This window comes from Physeter macrocephalus, chromosome 13 (assembly GCF_002837175.3).
Source record: "Physeter macrocephalus isolate SW-GA chromosome 13, ASM283717v5, whole genome shotgun sequence".
In the NCBI taxonomy this organism is placed as follows: Eukaryota; Metazoa; Chordata; class Mammalia; order Artiodactyla; family Physeteridae; genus Physeter; species Physeter macrocephalus.
Genome location: NC_041226.1, coordinates 18,391,502 through 18,409,402, shown reverse-complemented (window position 1 = coordinate 18,409,402; position 17,901 = coordinate 18,391,502). Strand labels below are relative to the sequence as shown.

Sequence of the window (17,901 nt, the reverse complement as noted above, 5' to 3'; positions counted from 1 at the left end):
TTCTCAATCTTTCGCGTGGATCAGAATCACCCGAAGGGCTTGTTCAAACAGATTCCTGGGTGCTATCCCCAGCAGTTTCTGATTCAGTGGGTCGGGGGTGGGGCCTGAGTGTCCATTTCTAACAAGTTCTCAAGTGAGGCCGAGGCTGACGGTCTGAAGGCCACACTATGAAAACCACTGAGCAGAGTCAACAAAGAAGCTACATTCATTAATTGCCTACGATGACGAAGGTGTTTTACGTATGTAATATTATTCAACTAGTTACAGAATCTCATCAAGGGTATGATTATCCCTTTTATAAATGGGGAACCTGAGCTCAGAAAGACTGAGGAACTTGCCTGAAGAGAAAATGGGATCAGGTGGCAAAACTACAATTCAGATCTCCTTCAATTCTAAAGCCCTGTTTTTCTAGCACAACATACTGCTCCGTGTTGGTAAAGGAGTGAAACGCATGCATCCTTTGCATGCCCAGGAGACTGTACCAGATATAGAAAGTGATTTGCTCAGCTTAGTAGGGTGTTATCTAAAGGTCAGGGATTCTTCCTGAAAACTAGGCAAAGGCTCAGGGTCGTGGAGAGAATTCACTTATCTCTGAACTTCTGAAATAATCAAGGGTGAAGTGAATTACTGTATAATTAACAAAACAGGAAGAACATGTATTTAATATAGTACTGAATAGTCCTTAATTAGTAATATTTTATTATTCCTTACAGAAAAATGCACATTTAAATAAAAGTCCTTAAAAGAATAATCTCATTTCCACTTAAGTTGAAAGCATGATACTATTCTAAATGTCTGCTGTGTACACTACGTCACCAATCAACCACTACTTACTCAGATATTGAAGTAACACAGCATGATGGTCTTCAACAAAATACTCTGACAGCTACTACGACACTTATCTCCTTTCACAAAGAAAATCGAAAAAATGATATACAAACAAAATAAGCAATTTAAATTTTAAGTGGTACATTTTATAGTAAATAAATTGCCAAAAATGAAGTTGCCAATAACACAAATTTGTCACTTTGTTATACTCTATATAAAAAAGACACTGAGACACAAAATTATTGGACTGCAGACTTAAAATAGTTAATGAGATCTACACTTCAGAATGACAAACACCCCCACCCAACTCTGTATCTCTATCAAAACAAATATTTTATGTTAAGAAAGATTCCCTTTTAAATATCTATATACGTATTTCCATTTAATACTGTTAATCAAACCCACAGTCATATTTATTTAAATAAGAATTAAATAAACTGCCCCAAATGCTGATTTCATTATCACAAAATCTAAGTATTTTAAATCACAACTCCAGGATGGTATATTGTATACATTGGTTCCTTAGACAACATTAACGAGCATATTTTTAAGGATATATTGTCATCTGTAGGTCAGGTAAAGCTTTATTAAATGGTAAACACTTTTAACAGTGCAGAAATACAAGTTTCAAAAACAAATACATTCAGAAGATCTGCTGTTCAAATAATATCTTTTCAAAACCAGGTGGAGGAGTATGATAAAATTCACTGAACTGGCAATCCAAAATTGCACTGTCATCAACTAGAGATAGAAAAAAAGAAAATAAATTAGAAGCAAACACCTTAATTTGAATGAATATATAAATTATAAACTGTTTTCATAATGCCATAATATTAATAGGCAGGAAGAATAAACACATCTGCTATCCAGGTTACAAAACATGATCCTATTGGGTAAAAATAACCACAATGAAGAATAAAATCTATCAAGAACACTGAAAGGAAATACATCAAAATATTATTAATAATTATTTCTAGATGATGTAAATATCGGTAATTTGAGTTTTTCCTTATTTACCTACCTGTATCTTCTCAATTTTACACATTAAGATAAATTACTTCTTAAAAAATATTTTATTAAAAAAATTATAGATTCACAAAGAGTAGCAAAAATAATACAGAAAGTCCTGTGTACCCTTCACTCAGCTTCCCCTAGTGGTAACATCTTACACAACTACAGTACAATATCCAAACCAGAAAACTAACACTGATACTAACACTGTTCATTAGACTGCAGGCCTTATTTAGCTTCTACATATTTTTTACCAGCATTTACTCAAAATAAATGAATGCATATATCCACACAAAGACTTGTACATGAATGTTCACAGCACCTTTATTTGTAATGGCCAAAAACTGGAAACTAAATATCCATTAACAGGTGAAGGGAAAAAACAACTGTGATATATCCACACAATGAACAATACTACTTGGTAATAAAAATCAATGAATTGTTGATACATGCTACAACATGGCTAAATCTTAAAATAATTATGCTGAGTAAAAGAAGCCAGACAAAAAAAGAATACAAATTGTATGATTCTATTTATATAACACTCTAAAAATGCAAGATAATCTGTAGTGACAGAAAGCAGATAGTGGCTGCATGGGGTGTGGGGAGAGGTGAGTAGAAAGCATTAAAAGGGAGCAGGAGGAAACTTAGGGGTGATGAATATGTTCATTATCTTGACTATAGTGATGATATGGGTGTTCACTTTATAGCTACTTCACATATATGTTTAATACACATTAGTATTTTATACTTAATAATAAATGCAGAAAAAAAGTTAAGTACTGGATTTGACATTCATGAAGTCACTAGTGATTTTAACAAGGGTGGCTTCAGTGAAGTGGTGGTAAAGGCAGCCACCCCGGTTGAAGAACAGGTGAACAATACAATATAAACAGTGATGGAAGCTGTTCTATAAGAAATGCAGCCATATAGAGAAGGGTAAACAGAGGACTGGTGAGGGTACTGGTTTAAGGAGGGTATTTTGGAATGAGGATGACTCAGAATGTTCAACAGACATTGAAGAGAGAGGTTGATGACATGAGACAGAGACGAAATAATGACAGTAAAATCCCAGAGTTGGGGAGTTTGAGATCTAGACCAGAGACTGAGTTTTTTGAACATGAAGGGCACCACTTCCTCTAAGATGGGATGGGAAGAAGGCAAGACTGGAGTAGATCCAGAAAAGCTTCAGGAGGATGGGGAGGAAAGCTGGAGTTTACCACTGATGGTCTGTTTCTCTATAAAGTGGAAGGGAAGGTCAATCTATGGAGAATGAATAGGGAATTTAAGAACTACAATGAAAGTCTGGAACGTGCAGAGATGTAACAACACTTTTCTTCAGTGTTATGCAGTGTTATCTCTCCACAGGTTGAATGTAAGAACTGACAAAATGAATGACTGGATGGATCCAGGATTAGGGATGGGATAGAAGACAAAAGGTAAGGGAATTTGAATTTTATTTTTATCTTTGATAGTATCTGGCTAAAATATTTGATTTAATTGAACTGATTTATCAATTTCAATTTATAAAATACATTACTATATATAATTTACTACCTTTATTACATTAAAAATAATGCCAAATCAAAGAAACAATTTAGAATAAAAATCTCATTTGCTATATTCATTTATAACAGTCATTCTACTGATATTTATTTCATTTCTCAGACTAAACTATTTTGAATATTAAGCTACATTCCCATGTATTTAAGTAAATACATTTCTTTTAGTCTTACCCAATATTGCAAATAAACTAACCTATATCAAGTTTTAAAATACACCTTTACATGCAAAGATACAGAAGGCAAAAATCACTGAAAAGTAATAATTTAGGAAAAAAGAAGATAAATGAAAACCTTAAAATAAAGCACAGGCTATGACTGTTATTATCAAATTATTAAATATTTTTATTTGTTACTGTATATTTTTCTGCCATCCCGAACAAACCCTGCTACTTTTCCAGTAAGTTACTACAAAAAAGTTAACACTTAGTTTTTATTATGGCTCAAATCCTTAGATTAATTGATTAAAGTAATTAAATGAGAAAATGTTTTTAGAGCAACTAAAACCACAGGCAGAAAAATCATATACCTGTTGATTTAAAGTTGATAACATAAAAAATGAAGAATAGAGTGATAAAGGCACAGTGCTTATGTATATTTTTTATAAAGAGAGACACCTTATTTTTTAGAGATACAAATAAAATAGTTAAGAATAAAATGGCATAATGTCTGGCATTTGCCTCAAAATACTACAAGGAGCGGGAGATGAAGAACAGGAGGACTGCAGGGAGGAGATGAAACATGACCGGCTACTAGTTGATAATTGTTTGAAGCTGAGTGATGGGTACATGAAAGTTCATTATTCTATTCTCTTTACTTCTATACATGTTTGAAATTTTCTGTAATAAAATTAAAGTAACTAACTGGTACAGAGTCATCTCTAAGTAACCCAATTCTTGGAGGGATACACTTGTACAGAAACTATAGTACTTACACATACATGGCTATCAAAAGCAAAACAATCAACATGAAACCATTCTAAGTCAATATTTCTCTCAGAAGAGTTTTAACATTTAGGTAATTTTATAAAGGTAACCAATGCTCAATCTACATGAAATTCCCATCCCTATTTCCAAAATATTCTTTACAATTACATTTCCTGGCCATCTAACCCTCTCTAACAACTGGCAGAAATATCTTTTTGTAAATTACGTAAAGCTTTTTGGAACTTTCTAGAATATAAGACTATATGATATAAAAGGGAATATGGTTATTGCATATTGAAGTATAATCACTGTATTTAGCAAGTTTATTTTTTAAATATATGGGGAATAACAACTTTCCTTAGTCCTGCCAAGTGGGATTGTGATAACCTACTGAGTACACTACAGAGGTCCTTATTAACTTGTCCAGCCTTCTGAATGACAGTTATAAAGTTAATGAAAATGCCAAGCAAAAGTTAACATATATCTAATAATGTTTAGCAATATTTTAGCTTACCATAAACAACTGGATACACTGTCCCTCGTATACCTGATGCTGGACAATGCATGTTTTTTCCATTCAAATATACATTTAATTCTACATGGTCATATGTAATACCCTAGGAAGCAAAGTAAATATTGAAAAGGGTAAAAATATACATGTTCCATAAAAACCTGAACAGTCAGAAAGCACTGATTGGGGAGCATGGAAACACAAAAAACTAAGCAAAAGGTCACAATAGCTTGTATTAAGGTTTACAATTAGGTAGAATTCACTTGAACTGAGCTCAAAAAAATCAGTGGTGATTATGTGGGGTGGGGGGGGGAAGGTAAAATCCCAAGAGTCCACATTAAAGGTAAAACTAAATCTTAGTATTATATTCAGATAATCTGGATTTTATATTTTGAATATTAAGATGATATAAGTACTATATACTGTAAACAGAGAGACCTTTTAAACTCATATAGAAAACATTGCTCTTTATATATAGAATTTGATCTCAAGGGGGGAAAACAGTGAAGTTTTTACCATTAGGGATTATTATCTGTCACTGCTTTCAATTGTGATGAATTGTCTTTATACAACTTATTTCCAAAAAGAAATGATATATTTCTGTATCTCTTTACCTTGGCTTCAAATACGTCAAGTGTATTATTACCAAGGTAAAGTGGGTATTTACAACTGCATATAATTGGTAATTAGTATCAAGTTGAAAAATAGAAAAGCAACAGCGCAAAAGACTTTAAAAACACAATAGAATAAAAATATATTACTTTGTACATTATTAATGGTACAAAAATCACAATTAATAATAATTATTATTAAAATGTTAGAAAACAAATAATCTGTATTATGTACCAAACACTATTCTAGGCACTTCGTATTTACTCATTTAATCCTCGTAAGATAGGTATTTTTATTATCCCCATTTTACAGATGAGGAAGCTAAAGCACAGAGAGGTTAAATAATTTACCTGAGTTTGCACAGTTAGGAAGTGGCAGAGCTGGGATTTAACCTCATGCAGTATGGCTTCGGAAAACTTATTCTTAATTGCCATGCAATTCAAAACTTCAAAACTTTTAAGAACTTTTTTTGTGTGTGTGTGGTACGCCGGCCTCTCACTGTTGTGGCCTCTCCCGCTGCGGAGCACAGGCTCCGGACGCGCAGGCTCAGCGGCCATGGCTCACGGGCTCAGCCGCTCCGCGGCATGTGGGATCTTCCCAGACCGGGGCACGAACCCGTGTCCCCTGCATCGGCAGGTGGATTCTCAACCACTGCGCCACCAGGGAAGCCCGAGAACTTTTATGCTTTTAAAACTCTCTTTAAGACTTTGTACAACATTTACTAATTGATGACAAAAAGAGCTTTACTTTGAAGAATTAAGAATAGACAGTGGAGACCTTTCAATAGAAACCATCACAGACCAAGAAGCAACCACTTCAAGGATTTCTGACTGTGGATAAATTATATGAACCTACAAGCTTTAAAAGGTAGAAAAAGATCTTACAGATGATCTAGTCTTAACTCCCTCACTTTCCAGTTAAGACAGCAAAGGCCTAGATGAGTCAATGTGTTAAGTGCTATAAAAGATTCTCAAATCTTAGCAAAGCCAGGGTTAGACTAAACACAGAAAGATAAACGCTGCTTTTGTCTCATTTCAGTTTACGTACTTAAATAATAAAGCTAAGTAATGGCTAGGATTAGCTTTTTTAATGAAGTCGTCTGTTTTCATTTAGAAAACATGATTACAAAAATAAATAACATGATTCCATAAAAAGCAGTGTGTTGCTCCCTTTAAAGGATTACCGGGAATCCAGCAGTTCAGATCAGCAGGCTGTAGTCTGGGCACCCTTCCCCACCTGGTGGCAGCATCATCTACTGCAAGCAAGCAAATTTTCAACCCCGCCCTCCAGCACCAATACCCAGCACCGGAGAGAGAAGGGAGGAAGGATGTAAGAACCCCTGCCCTCCAGCAGCAGAGTTTAAGTTCAAGTATTTTCTAACTTAATCTGTCCTTTTTTTTTTTTTTGGCTGTGCCACGTGCATGAGGGATTTTAGTTCCCCGACCAGGGATCGAACCCATGGCCCCTGCAGTGGAAGTGCTGAGTCCTAACCACTGGACCACCAGGGAATTCCCTTAATCTGTCCTTTTTTTTTTTGCGGTACGCGGGCCTCTCACTGTTGTGGCCTCTCCCGTTGTGGAGCACAGGCTCCGGACGCGCAGGCTCAGTGGCCATGGCTCACCAGCCTAGCTGCTCCGCGGCATGTGGGATCTTCCCGGACCGGGGCATGAACCCGTGTCCCTTGTATAGGCAGGCGGACTCTCAACCACTGCACCACCAGGGAAGCCCCTAATCTGTCCTTTTATATGCTCTAGAAACTAGGTTTGATTCTCTCATAATGATACCGAGAAATGTGATGTGTTCTAAGGACTTATCAATAATTATTTGCAGGTTTGGTGAAGCGACTCTGAAATGAGACTGCCTGAGATCACTCCAAATAAGAAGTTATTACTTAACTTCTAATCTGTAAAATGGTAATAATAGTACCACCTATTTCACAGGGTCATTAAGAGGATTAAAAAATTTAATCCCTGCCAGGCACTTAAAGCCGTTCTGGCCCATAACAGATGCTAGAGAAGTGTTTGCTATTATTATTATTGTTACACAGAATGTTTATGAAACTTCTCTGAAATTAAACTGAAAACTGCAATTTTAAAATGTAATCTGCACTTTTCAAAACTACATATAAAAGGAAAAAATAAGCATAAGCTGTTTCAGGAATGCCTCCCTGGTGCTGTAGTAGGCCCTGTTGGTACTATATGATTACTGTATAAATACAATCATTTGGTTAGATGTTGAAAGCTTGTTTTTCTTGATTCTCCTGAGAGAATGGTATATGACTGAAATTCTACACATATGAGAATGTTTTTCCTGTCTTATAATTCATTCCTCTTTTCCTATGCTATTGTCAGTAATTTAGTGAAATTTGTTCTCAAATGTTTAAACTAGGAAGATAAAGTTAATAGAGTAGGATAATGTTTTACTTTTCAGGATTCTGCTTATATTTCATCTTTTTGAGTCCTCCTTTTATCAGAATGGGCATAAAAACTCAAAGTCTAATTTATTTATTTAATTTTTCGCTGCGTTGGGTCTTCATTGTTCTGCGTGGGCTTTCTCTAGTTGTGGCGAGTGGGGGCTACTCTTCGTTGCAGTGTGTGGGCTTCTCACTGCAGTGGCTTCTCTTGTTGTGGAGCATGGGCTCTAGGTGCACAGGCTTCAGTAGCTGCAGCACGCGGGCTCAGCAGTTGTGGCTCACGGGCTCTAGAGCGCAGGCTCAGTAGTTGTGGTGCACGGGCTCAGTTGCTCCGCAGCATGTGGGATCTTCCTGGACCAGGGATAGAACCCATGTCCCCTGCATTGGCAGGTGGATTCTTAACCACTGCGCCATCAGGGAAGTCCCTCAAAGTCTAATTTAATAATGCTGACAGACTAAAAATGACTTTCTTAAATCTGTCAATTTGAGGTATCAGTCACCTCAGGGAATGAGACAGGAAGGCAAGAATAACACACAGTAGAAGTTCAGTACATCAACAAAGAAAAACATTTGTTACTGATTAACCTTATGTTTGAATTTCATTTTTTAGTATAAACAGGTTGACAGCACCAACCTGACTTAAAGATTCTCTTCCACGAAATAACCATTTGAATAAGGGTGTTCTACATTATGGGCATCTGGCAATGACCTACAAACACAGAACCAACTATTCGAAAGGAAAAACAAGGAAAACCAGATTTTAAAAATGGTTTATGCCTTTAGTTTCCTTTAGTTAATTTAGGAAAAACATACTTTCAATAATTTACCTATTTGAAGACTCTTCTTCACATTTTTTAAATTGCATAAAAGATCAGACCATAATTAAAAATCTTCATTTCCACATCTTCCTTCACTCTCTTCAAAATATTGTATACTTCTTTAATTCAATAACCTGGATTTACCTTGCCTGTTTTATCTTATTATTAGAAACTCTCTCTAATTATTTACAGATTCCTTTCAACTTGGTATGAGAGACAGGAACCCAAGGCTCCGTGTAAGGAGACCCAAGAACCCTGTTCTCAGTCAATAGCTAATGGCCTGAACTCAGTGTATAAGGTTCTTGGACAACACTGTTTGAGAGGAAGTATCTGGAAAAAGACAGAAAGGGATCTTTGGATTACATTTTCAATAGGGTGGCTTTGGTAGAGACTTAAATATATCTAGTTGGGTATAAAAACAGAGAAGTCAATAATATGTAACTTCTTCTATTCCTTGCTTTCCAAAAAAAGTTTTCTACAATCAAGCCTTAGAATATTGAGTCAGTTTTTTGAAGAGTTCTGAAAGTGAAGGAAGTTTAATAAGGTTACGTTTAACGAGGACCAACGCTCCTGATAAAATGCTGTACTTCTTTAACAGAAGTTCATAACAAATTAAGCAATAAATGTCAAATTTTTCTCTAAGAGATCTCCAGCTGCAAAAATACCTAATATTTTCTAATATAAGGGTTAGCAAACTTTTAAAATTGTGGGCCAAGATTTCTTTTATGTGAGAGAAGCAGGAAATGATCAGCAGCCAACCTGTCATCAACTCTCCCTTAAATGGAAATAAGGGTTCACGCTTATTTTCCTGGCCAGTGGCAGCTCTAGAACGGAGAAGGCAGTTAGGTAAGGCAGCAGCATCTACATCAAGTGCTCTCTTTGGAAAATGTACTACCTCATTAGATCCAATTCTGGTGCTTTGGAATTCAAACCACAAACTCAGAGGCAAAACTAGAAATACTAAAAGCAGTTCAAGTTTAATAATTTACAGTGGAAACCAACTCCACAAGAAAACTCACCACCACGTCTCCCTCCTGTGGAAGGCTGTTTGCTGGCAGCCTATTTTTCTCCTCGTTGTTGTGATATAGGGCTCCATCATTTCTCATCACCAGACTGTGCACATCTCGGCCAAGAGGGATCTGATTCAAGTTAACTTTCTGAGTTGCAACACCAATACCCCAGATTCCTAAAAATATAATAATTTAAATGCTCCCCAAATCTGCAGTATACAAATATGAAAGTTGTTTTTAAAGAAAGTGGCATATTATCACTAAACTATTTTTTTGTTAATCTTTAAAAAAATTCTTTTAAAAGTAGTTTGCAAACTATACCATGTTCTCTTGCAGATGTAGTACAGCCTGGGAGATAAGCAAGTGGGCCCTGGAGTTGTACTGGCTAGGTTTAAATTCTGACTTTGCTGTGTCATCTTGGGCAAGTTACTTAACCTCCCTCTGCTTCCTCACCTGTGAAGGTTATGGATTCTCACAGTACTATCCTCTTAAAGTTATTACAAGATACAGCAAGATCATCCAAGTGAAGCACTTGGAACAGTCTAAGTATTAAAAAAAAATGGGTAAGTAAAGCACAGAGGAAGTATTTTTAAAAGATACTAGCTATTGTCATTATTATTATTCTCTAAAAATATTATTAAAAAGCTACACAATGAATTTAAATGGCCTGGGGTTCTATTTCAAGCACCACCTCTGATAAGCAGGAATTTACTGTCTTTACTTTTTGCATCTATAATATGTGACAAATAATATATGACCCGGTCAGTATCATGGAGAGGAGAAAAATAAAGTGTAAAATCATTTTCTTATCCAATACCTTAAGTCCATGAGTTTAAAACCTTTTGGTCTAAATTGACTTTTAAAGCAAGCAGCTCTCTTCTTAATCTAACAGAATACCTACAGCTCCTGGTTACATCTCAAATTGTTTCCTTCTCAGTTTTTATCAAAATCAGGTAGGAGAAATTCTATAGATCAAAGAATGTTTGAAGACCATGTTGTCAATCAATCAGTTTTCCTGGACTGAGTGAGACCATCAGAAAGCTGCATGTCTGGACTTCACTGTCTTGGCTTCCTAAATAATTTGATTATATAATTTATCCTCCAAGGTGGGACAAGAGTGACAGCAGGTGATAATACTAATTTCATGGGACAACAGTTCTAGACAGGGTTACAGAGTCCCCTTACTCCTAAAGAACTGTGCACACTGTGATACACTTGGGTACAACTGCCTGAAGCTTTCATTGAGGGAACAATGCTACAAACTCCAATAATGCACTTATTCTAGAGATATTATTGAGGATAGCACCCTTTATAGAAAATCCACATAAAAACTTGTATTACAATTCAGGCTCAAGGAACTATTCGCTTCTCTTGAGAAAAGGTATGTTATACTTGAGAAGATTACAGTAACCAGAGACATTATGCAGCCAGTGAGTTAACTTACAAAAGAATGGAATGGAGGACAGATTCAAATTTATTTGACACACTTAAGAAAAATCAGTATTTAAAATGAATTTAAAAAACAAGCCCCAGAAGAATATTTTATGTCATTCAAGTAAGAGTAAGAGCAGAATTCATTTACTCCACTCTAGACTTCCTATTCTGTATGTATATTACTCATGCCATGTTTCACTAGACATTTCTTTATAATAAAGCCTTAAAAAAATTTCCCCATATTCAACACTGCCACAAGTTAACTATCATAATACTCATGTAGAATTGCTATACAACTCAAGAAACTTCAGAATTAAAAAAATTTTTTTAAAAATTTTTAATTGAAGTATAGTTGATTTACAATATTGTGTTAGTTTCAGGTATACAGATTCATAAATTTTTAAAGAGACTTTAGACTTCTATTAGAATCTAAATCTGCCAATTGCTTCAGAAGACATTGAATCAGGGAATCTTAACAAGAGTTAAGAGAAAAACTCAGGATCATAAGATTAATTTTATCCTAAGATAAAACAGCAAGAGTCTACACCTTATATGCTTGATCAAATGAAATAGTTCATCTAGCTGCCACTAATAATTAACCATATTAATAATAATGCTTGTGCCTTAAACTGAACCAGTAAGTCGTGTCTTTAAAACACTTTCATACATATAGCTCACGTGAAGCAGGAAGGGCAGCTCCTGTAATCCATTTTATAGATGAGAAAACTGAACCTAATATAATGAAATTGACTAATTAAACCAGGATCACACAATAAGATGTGGAAGAAAAAGGTCTTCTAAGTAAGTTTAGTGTTTTTTTAATTACCTCATTAATCTTTTTCATATATTGAAAATTACTCCTCATATTTGGAATAATTAGGGCTTTTAATAGTCAAGTACCATTATACCAACCTGTGGACTGGATTTTGAATTCAAAGTAGCTTTTGTTTTGATGTAAAGGTGCACTGGCTAAACAACCTCCTGTTCCACATATTCTTCTTCCATTTTTTACAATGACAACATCCGTTCCTAAACCAAAGAATATAGACACCGTGTAAAGTTTTGTATTCTCTTATCCAACAATCAAGGTTAATTTCTGTTTCACTTTTAACTCTTGGTCTCCAAAAAATAGGGATACTATATATACTTTGAAATATAAAAACATTGATAAATCATTTAAAATATTTAATTTACTTTTTTCCTGGGAGAATATTAATTTGTGGCTAGAAATCTTGTTTAATTAGGCAGTTTCAAATAAATAGTAATTCTGAATTATACTGAATATTTGAAACACTTTTAAGGTAGAAGTAGACTTTTTTTTTGGCTGTGCCACGTGGCTTGCAGGATCTCAGTTCCCCGAACCCCGGACCACGGCAGTGAAAGCCCAGAATCCTAACCACTAGGCCACCAGGGAACTCCCAGAAGCAGACTTTCTTAAATTTTAGCCAATGAATCAATTTGATGATTTCATAAATATCTTGATTTAAATAAAAGCATAAACACTTAAAAGAAACTGGCAAATTAGTACCATTTTCAGTTCAATCTAAACAAATCAATTTGCTAAAAACTGACTGAATGTCTATTAGGTACAAGGTCCTATGCTAGTGCATTGGTCAAGTAAGAATTGAAGATGAATGGAACACGGAAAGGAACATACATCTATGTTCTTGAAATAGCTAACACGGGGCTTCCCTGTTGGCACAGTGGTTGAGAATCTGCCTGCCAATGCAGGAGACACAGGTTCGATCCCTGGTCCGGGAAGATTCCACATGCCGCGGAGCAACTAAGCCTGTGCACCACAACTACAGAGCGTGCACTCTAGAGCCCAAAAGCCACAACTACTGAAGCCCGTGTGCCACAACTACTGAAGCGCACACACCTAGAGTCCGTGCTCTGCAACAAGAGAAGGCACCACAATGAGAAGCCCGCGTACCGCAAGGAAGAGCAGCCCCTGCTCACCGCAACTAGAGAAAGCCCGCGCGCAGCAACGAAGACCCAAAGAAGCCAAAAGAAAAGAAAAAAAAGGGGTTTCCCTGGTGGCGCAGTGGTTAAGAACCCGCCTGCCAATGCAGGGGACACAGGTTCGAGCCCTGGTCCTGGAAGATCCCATATGCCGCGGAGCAGCTAAGCCCGTGAGCCACAACTACTGAGCCTGCACTCTAGAATCCGCGAGCCACAGCTACTGAGCCCGCGTGTCTAGACCCCGTGCTCCACAACAAGAGAAGCCACTGCAATGAGAAGCCCGCACACCACAACGAAGAGTAGCCCCTGCTCGCCACAACTAAAGAAAGCCCGCGCCCAGCAATGAAGACCCAACGCAGCCAAAAATAAATTAAAACAAAAAAAGAAATAGCTGTCATGGAAAAATGCTAATTTTAGGATTTTAAAAATGTAAGATAGCTGCTGTCAATCAATACGTAAACAAGATTTTAACATCATTAAATGCATTGTATTTTCATGGAAAATTTTAGTTCAAATAACATTTGATAGATGAGAGTGAGAAAAAGTCTCTTGATAATGTGACTCCAATACCAATTCTTTTCCAAATATTGATTTAGGAAAGCTTACCAGAGAACATGAAGAAAGTTAACAAAATTCTAATACGTAAGATATATCCCATAACATCGAGGCATGTGATTCCCAAGATCTGTAACCAGTATGACTTTTCTGGTAATAAGTGTACAAGCCAAGCAGATCTGGCTGTCAGAACTGTAGGGAACTCCTCCAGAGGGGGTTAAATAAAACTAGAACATAGTAACAAAAGGTATTAACAGGGAGGCAGGTCTCTCATTAACTCACTGTTGAATTCATACTTAAAAAATTATTTGGGACAAATACATAAGAGAAATACCAAATTTTCAGATTTTATCACAATTCTAAACTGGTTGATTTAAGAAACACACTCTCTTATTTAAGGTAAAACTAAGATTCTATTATATGATTATTAAAAATTTATTAGCATCCTTTTTTTTTTGCTAATTACAAATGTTAAACCGCAAATTCTGGGAAAGTGTCTTTATACATAATTTACATCTGGCTGCCCCATATACCTAAGCAGTTTCAACTGGAGAACATCCAGGGCCCAGCTCCTCCTTGATGGCAAAGACCATGGAGTGCTTGGCATCCAGCAGATGCTTGACAAATAACTGATACAGAAATGAATGAATATGCTCTGCTAAGTACTGTGTAGTGGACATGTAGCATCTGTTTTCCCTTTCCCAACAGACTTCGCTCTGGAGATCAAAACAGTTCCAAGGAAGCTGACTCAATCTCTGGTTTCAGGGGTACAGCTTTGACCTAGGTTAAGTCAATCAGTGCATTCCACATTTCCTGGCCACAGTGACTGAGTGAAAAACGGTTATATGACCTAAGCCACTACCATCAAAGATAGTCTCAGGACTTTTGCAGAGAGAATGAAGGGATAAAGATTCTCTCATTCTTGCTGGATGTGAATGAGGAAGCCTACAGCCCAGGGAGAGCCTGCAAGTTATCATGGATGCCAGCCTTCAGGAATAAGCAGCAGAAGACAGGAAAGAGATGAAAAGAAGCTCAGTCCTTAGCAGCACTGAGTCTTCCTGAAGATAGTGCTGCTTTTGTACTTTTTAAATTTACATGAACCAATACATTTCCTTCATTGTTTCAACCGTTTTGAGTTGCAGGTTTTACAGCTTGTAACTGAAAGCATCCTAAGTGAAAAACATTTCAAAGAACTATGCAAATAAATGGTATTTTTTTATTTCATACCCAGCAATACTTTTTGGTTCTCATACATAACTCTGAGTTGGAACCACAGAACCAACTCTGAATATGCTATTATTCTCTTACTTCAATCTCATTTCTTATCTCCAAGGCATTCTGCTAGGTACTGAGATGTTTTATACAGAAAGATGGATATATTCACAGAACATTTTAGAGTGTTTGTGAATCAATGGGGAATTATCTTAAGCTTATTCCATTTCTCTTTTTTAAGTACAAAGATATCCTATATTTGGATCTATGTGATTTGTACAGTTTCATTAATTATCAAGATTGCTTAGAAAGCCAAGGCAAATTTGAGTATAGCCAGAACACATATAAACATAGCCAAAGTGTATTTTTTAAAAAACATTAGACATTTCCAGATGAATGGCATCCCTTTCAAAGTAGCTACCTTGGAAGACATTCATTTCTAAAAAGTCAATTCACAATTAAATACGGAGGTTGTGGTAAAAATGAAGATATTTATAAAAACTACTCCACAGAAAATCCCAAGAGGAATTCCAAATCGTTTTAAGTGATGCAGCATCACCAAAATAAGTGACAACTTTGAAAGAGACATTCATTTGCATATGACATGTATAGACTATTTTCTTAACAAAAAACGGCAATCACATTCTTTAGGTGACCTAATACAGCCTTTCACATATCCAAATACATGCATACTCACTCAGTGTGCTTCTCGTATTTCAACTTAAGATCAACTGATGCTTGAAACCTGTTCCTAACTCGATGAGCCTCTCCTCTTACATTATTTGCTTTCTAAAATCATGCTTCTTCTGTGATTGAAGAATTTGAATTTACTGGAAGACAGGTTAAGAAAAGTTTCCACGCAGAAGGTAATGGGGAATGACATTACTCTACTCAAAGATGCTGGGCAGCTTTGGAAAAAGGAGAACACAGTGGAATGAGTACAAGTGACCGGTTCTTCGTGGAAGAAGAGATCAGAGAAAAGGAATACTTTAAAGAGCAGATTGTAGTAATTCAGGAGTTTGTTAGTAAAGATAGAAAGAGCTAAAGCTGACCATATGCTCCAGGAACTACGTGTGGTTTTCCTTTACTGTGTTCCTAGCATCTAAAACAATGCCTACCGCATAACATCAGTCAATAAATATCAGTTGGGTGAACGAATAAATGAAATGGAAACATTTTCTGAGGGAAACTATAGAATCTGAACATCTGTCTATAAATGATGATGAATAAGAAATAAAGAGATATACATACATATATATTTATGTATCAGGGTTCTATATTACACTTGGGATATCTAAGAATTAAAATACCCACATACAAAGTGGTAAACAATTATCACATTTGTGATTTAGTACATGCTACAGACATATAATGAGCAGAGTATTTCCAGAATTATAAAGAATCTGGGCGGGAGAGGGTTTTGCTATAAATATTAAGAATTCCCTTTGTTATTTCAATGCACTGTCCTTTAGCCAAAGAGAGATGTGGGAAAAACTGAAAGTGCAGATGTATACTTTGAAGAGAATAATCCGCAAAAAAAAACAGTACTCTGAAATAATTATAGTGGGAAATCTCTCCTTCTACAACCATATTCCAGAAGCATGTAACTACAAGGGACAAGTCTAAGAACAGAAATAATAAGGTGGTGAAAGAGGGTACAGAGGGGAGGAGAAGAACGTTAGGAGAGAAGCTGTAAGCTCATTTGACATTGGAAGGAAAAACTACAGATGCGATGAAGCAAAGCGCTGTTTTATTTCTGCAATAGCCTGACCTGCTGGGAAGAGGCCGGTCAGGAGAAAATACAACACCTCTAAGCGCGACCAACAGGAGTCGGACAGTGGGAGGTTTTCGTTGAAATGACAGGTTCTGACCTGAGCGGTGGCTTCAGGCTTCTGCAACTTGCCTTGTTTTGACTTTAGGAGGTGAGAGGAAAATCATTTCCAATAAAACAACCGATAAATGATGGGCTAAGAGAAAGCTGTCAGGGCAGAGGAAGGAGCCGAGAACAGCTAAAGCTTTCTGAAAATGTGTGGGGCTGGACTGGAGCTCGGCAGTGGAGCACTGTAGGAGGAGCACAGAGTCCTCCCCACTCCCCTCGAAGGTGACGTCTTACGAGTCCCAGGAGGCGGCAGCCCGGAGGACACTGCTGTGGAAACGGGTAGGTCCACACACCCATCTTCCCAGGACAGGAGCTGACAGGGCTGCGCAGCTCTGAACGCAGAGCCGGGCCGAGGTGGGGTCGACCAGAGTCTAGAGGAGACCCGCGAGGCCAAACCGGGTCGAGGGCAGCGTCACAGGGTGAGGGACAGGGGGCGGAGCCCGGCGGGGCCCGGCTGCGTGCGGTCCTCGCGACTCCAGGCTGACCGCGACCAGCCGCGCCCGACCCGGGGTGGGCCGTTGGGTCTGGGGAAGGTAGAGCCCTTACCCATGTGCTGCGTGTCCAGCTGCACGGCCGGCATCTCCTTCAGAGGGATGTGGCCCGTCCCGCCATCTCTGCAGCACCGCAGGCAGCAGAACACCGAGGCGGCCATACCTCAGGGACCTCCGACGCCGCCGCCACCGCCTACCGCGCCCACACCGCGGCGACACCACCCCCCACCCCTCTGCTCCGCCTCCCGCCCCCTCCCGAGCGCCGGAAGGCGTCTGGGTGGAGCGCGGAGGCCGGTACCGCGACGCCGCAGGCCGGGAGGGCGCAGCGCAGGCTGAGGCGAAGCCAGCCTGGGCGGAAGATACGGAGGACCGGCTGGAGATGCGGGGCCAAGCTGGGGGGCGGGGCTAGTGGCGAGGCGAGGCAAGGCGGAGCGCGTGCCGGACGGGCGGAGGACGGCGTGCGCTTGCGCGCGGGAGACTTCTTTTCGGGCCGCCCAGTCTGTGTCCTGATACTGACGGCTGCGCGAGCTTGTCTGGTCTCTACAGAAGCTCAGGGGCCTTCGGGTGCTGTATTCTTAAAACTGTGTCTCCCACTTCGACGTTATCTTTAGGGATGAGTTGACAGAGGCAAATCTGGCTGGGGGAGTGGGAGCTGATTTAGAAGAGCCCCACGGTTT

The 17,901-nt window shown here is 38.1% G+C and overlaps 1 protein-coding gene across 2 annotated transcripts; it reads right to left on the bottom strand.

Annotated features, from left to right (window-relative positions):
• Positions 1-638: 638 nt before the first annotated feature.
• Positions 639-17,590, bottom strand: SPRYD7 (SPRY domain containing 7). 2 transcript variants are annotated; one of them, XM_024125843.2, is made up of 5 exons: positions 17,280-17,590; positions 12,038-12,154; positions 9,701-9,867; positions 4,842-4,944; positions 639-1,569 (listed from the first exon to the last, which is right to left on the bottom strand). In XM_024125843.2, the coding sequence occupies exons 1-5, from the start codon at positions 17,383-17,385 to the stop codon at positions 1,472-1,474; spliced, it is 591 nt and encodes a 196-aa protein (XP_023981611.1). In that variant the 5' UTR covers positions 17,386-17,590; the 3' UTR covers positions 639-1,471. The 2 variants fall into 2 exon arrangements, with proteins under 2 accessions (XP_023981611.1, XP_054945522.1); XM_055089547.1 differs by lacking the exon at positions 4,842-4,944 and having other exon boundaries at positions 1,390-1,569; positions 17,280-17,469.
• Positions 17,591-17,901: the final 311 nt, after the last annotated feature.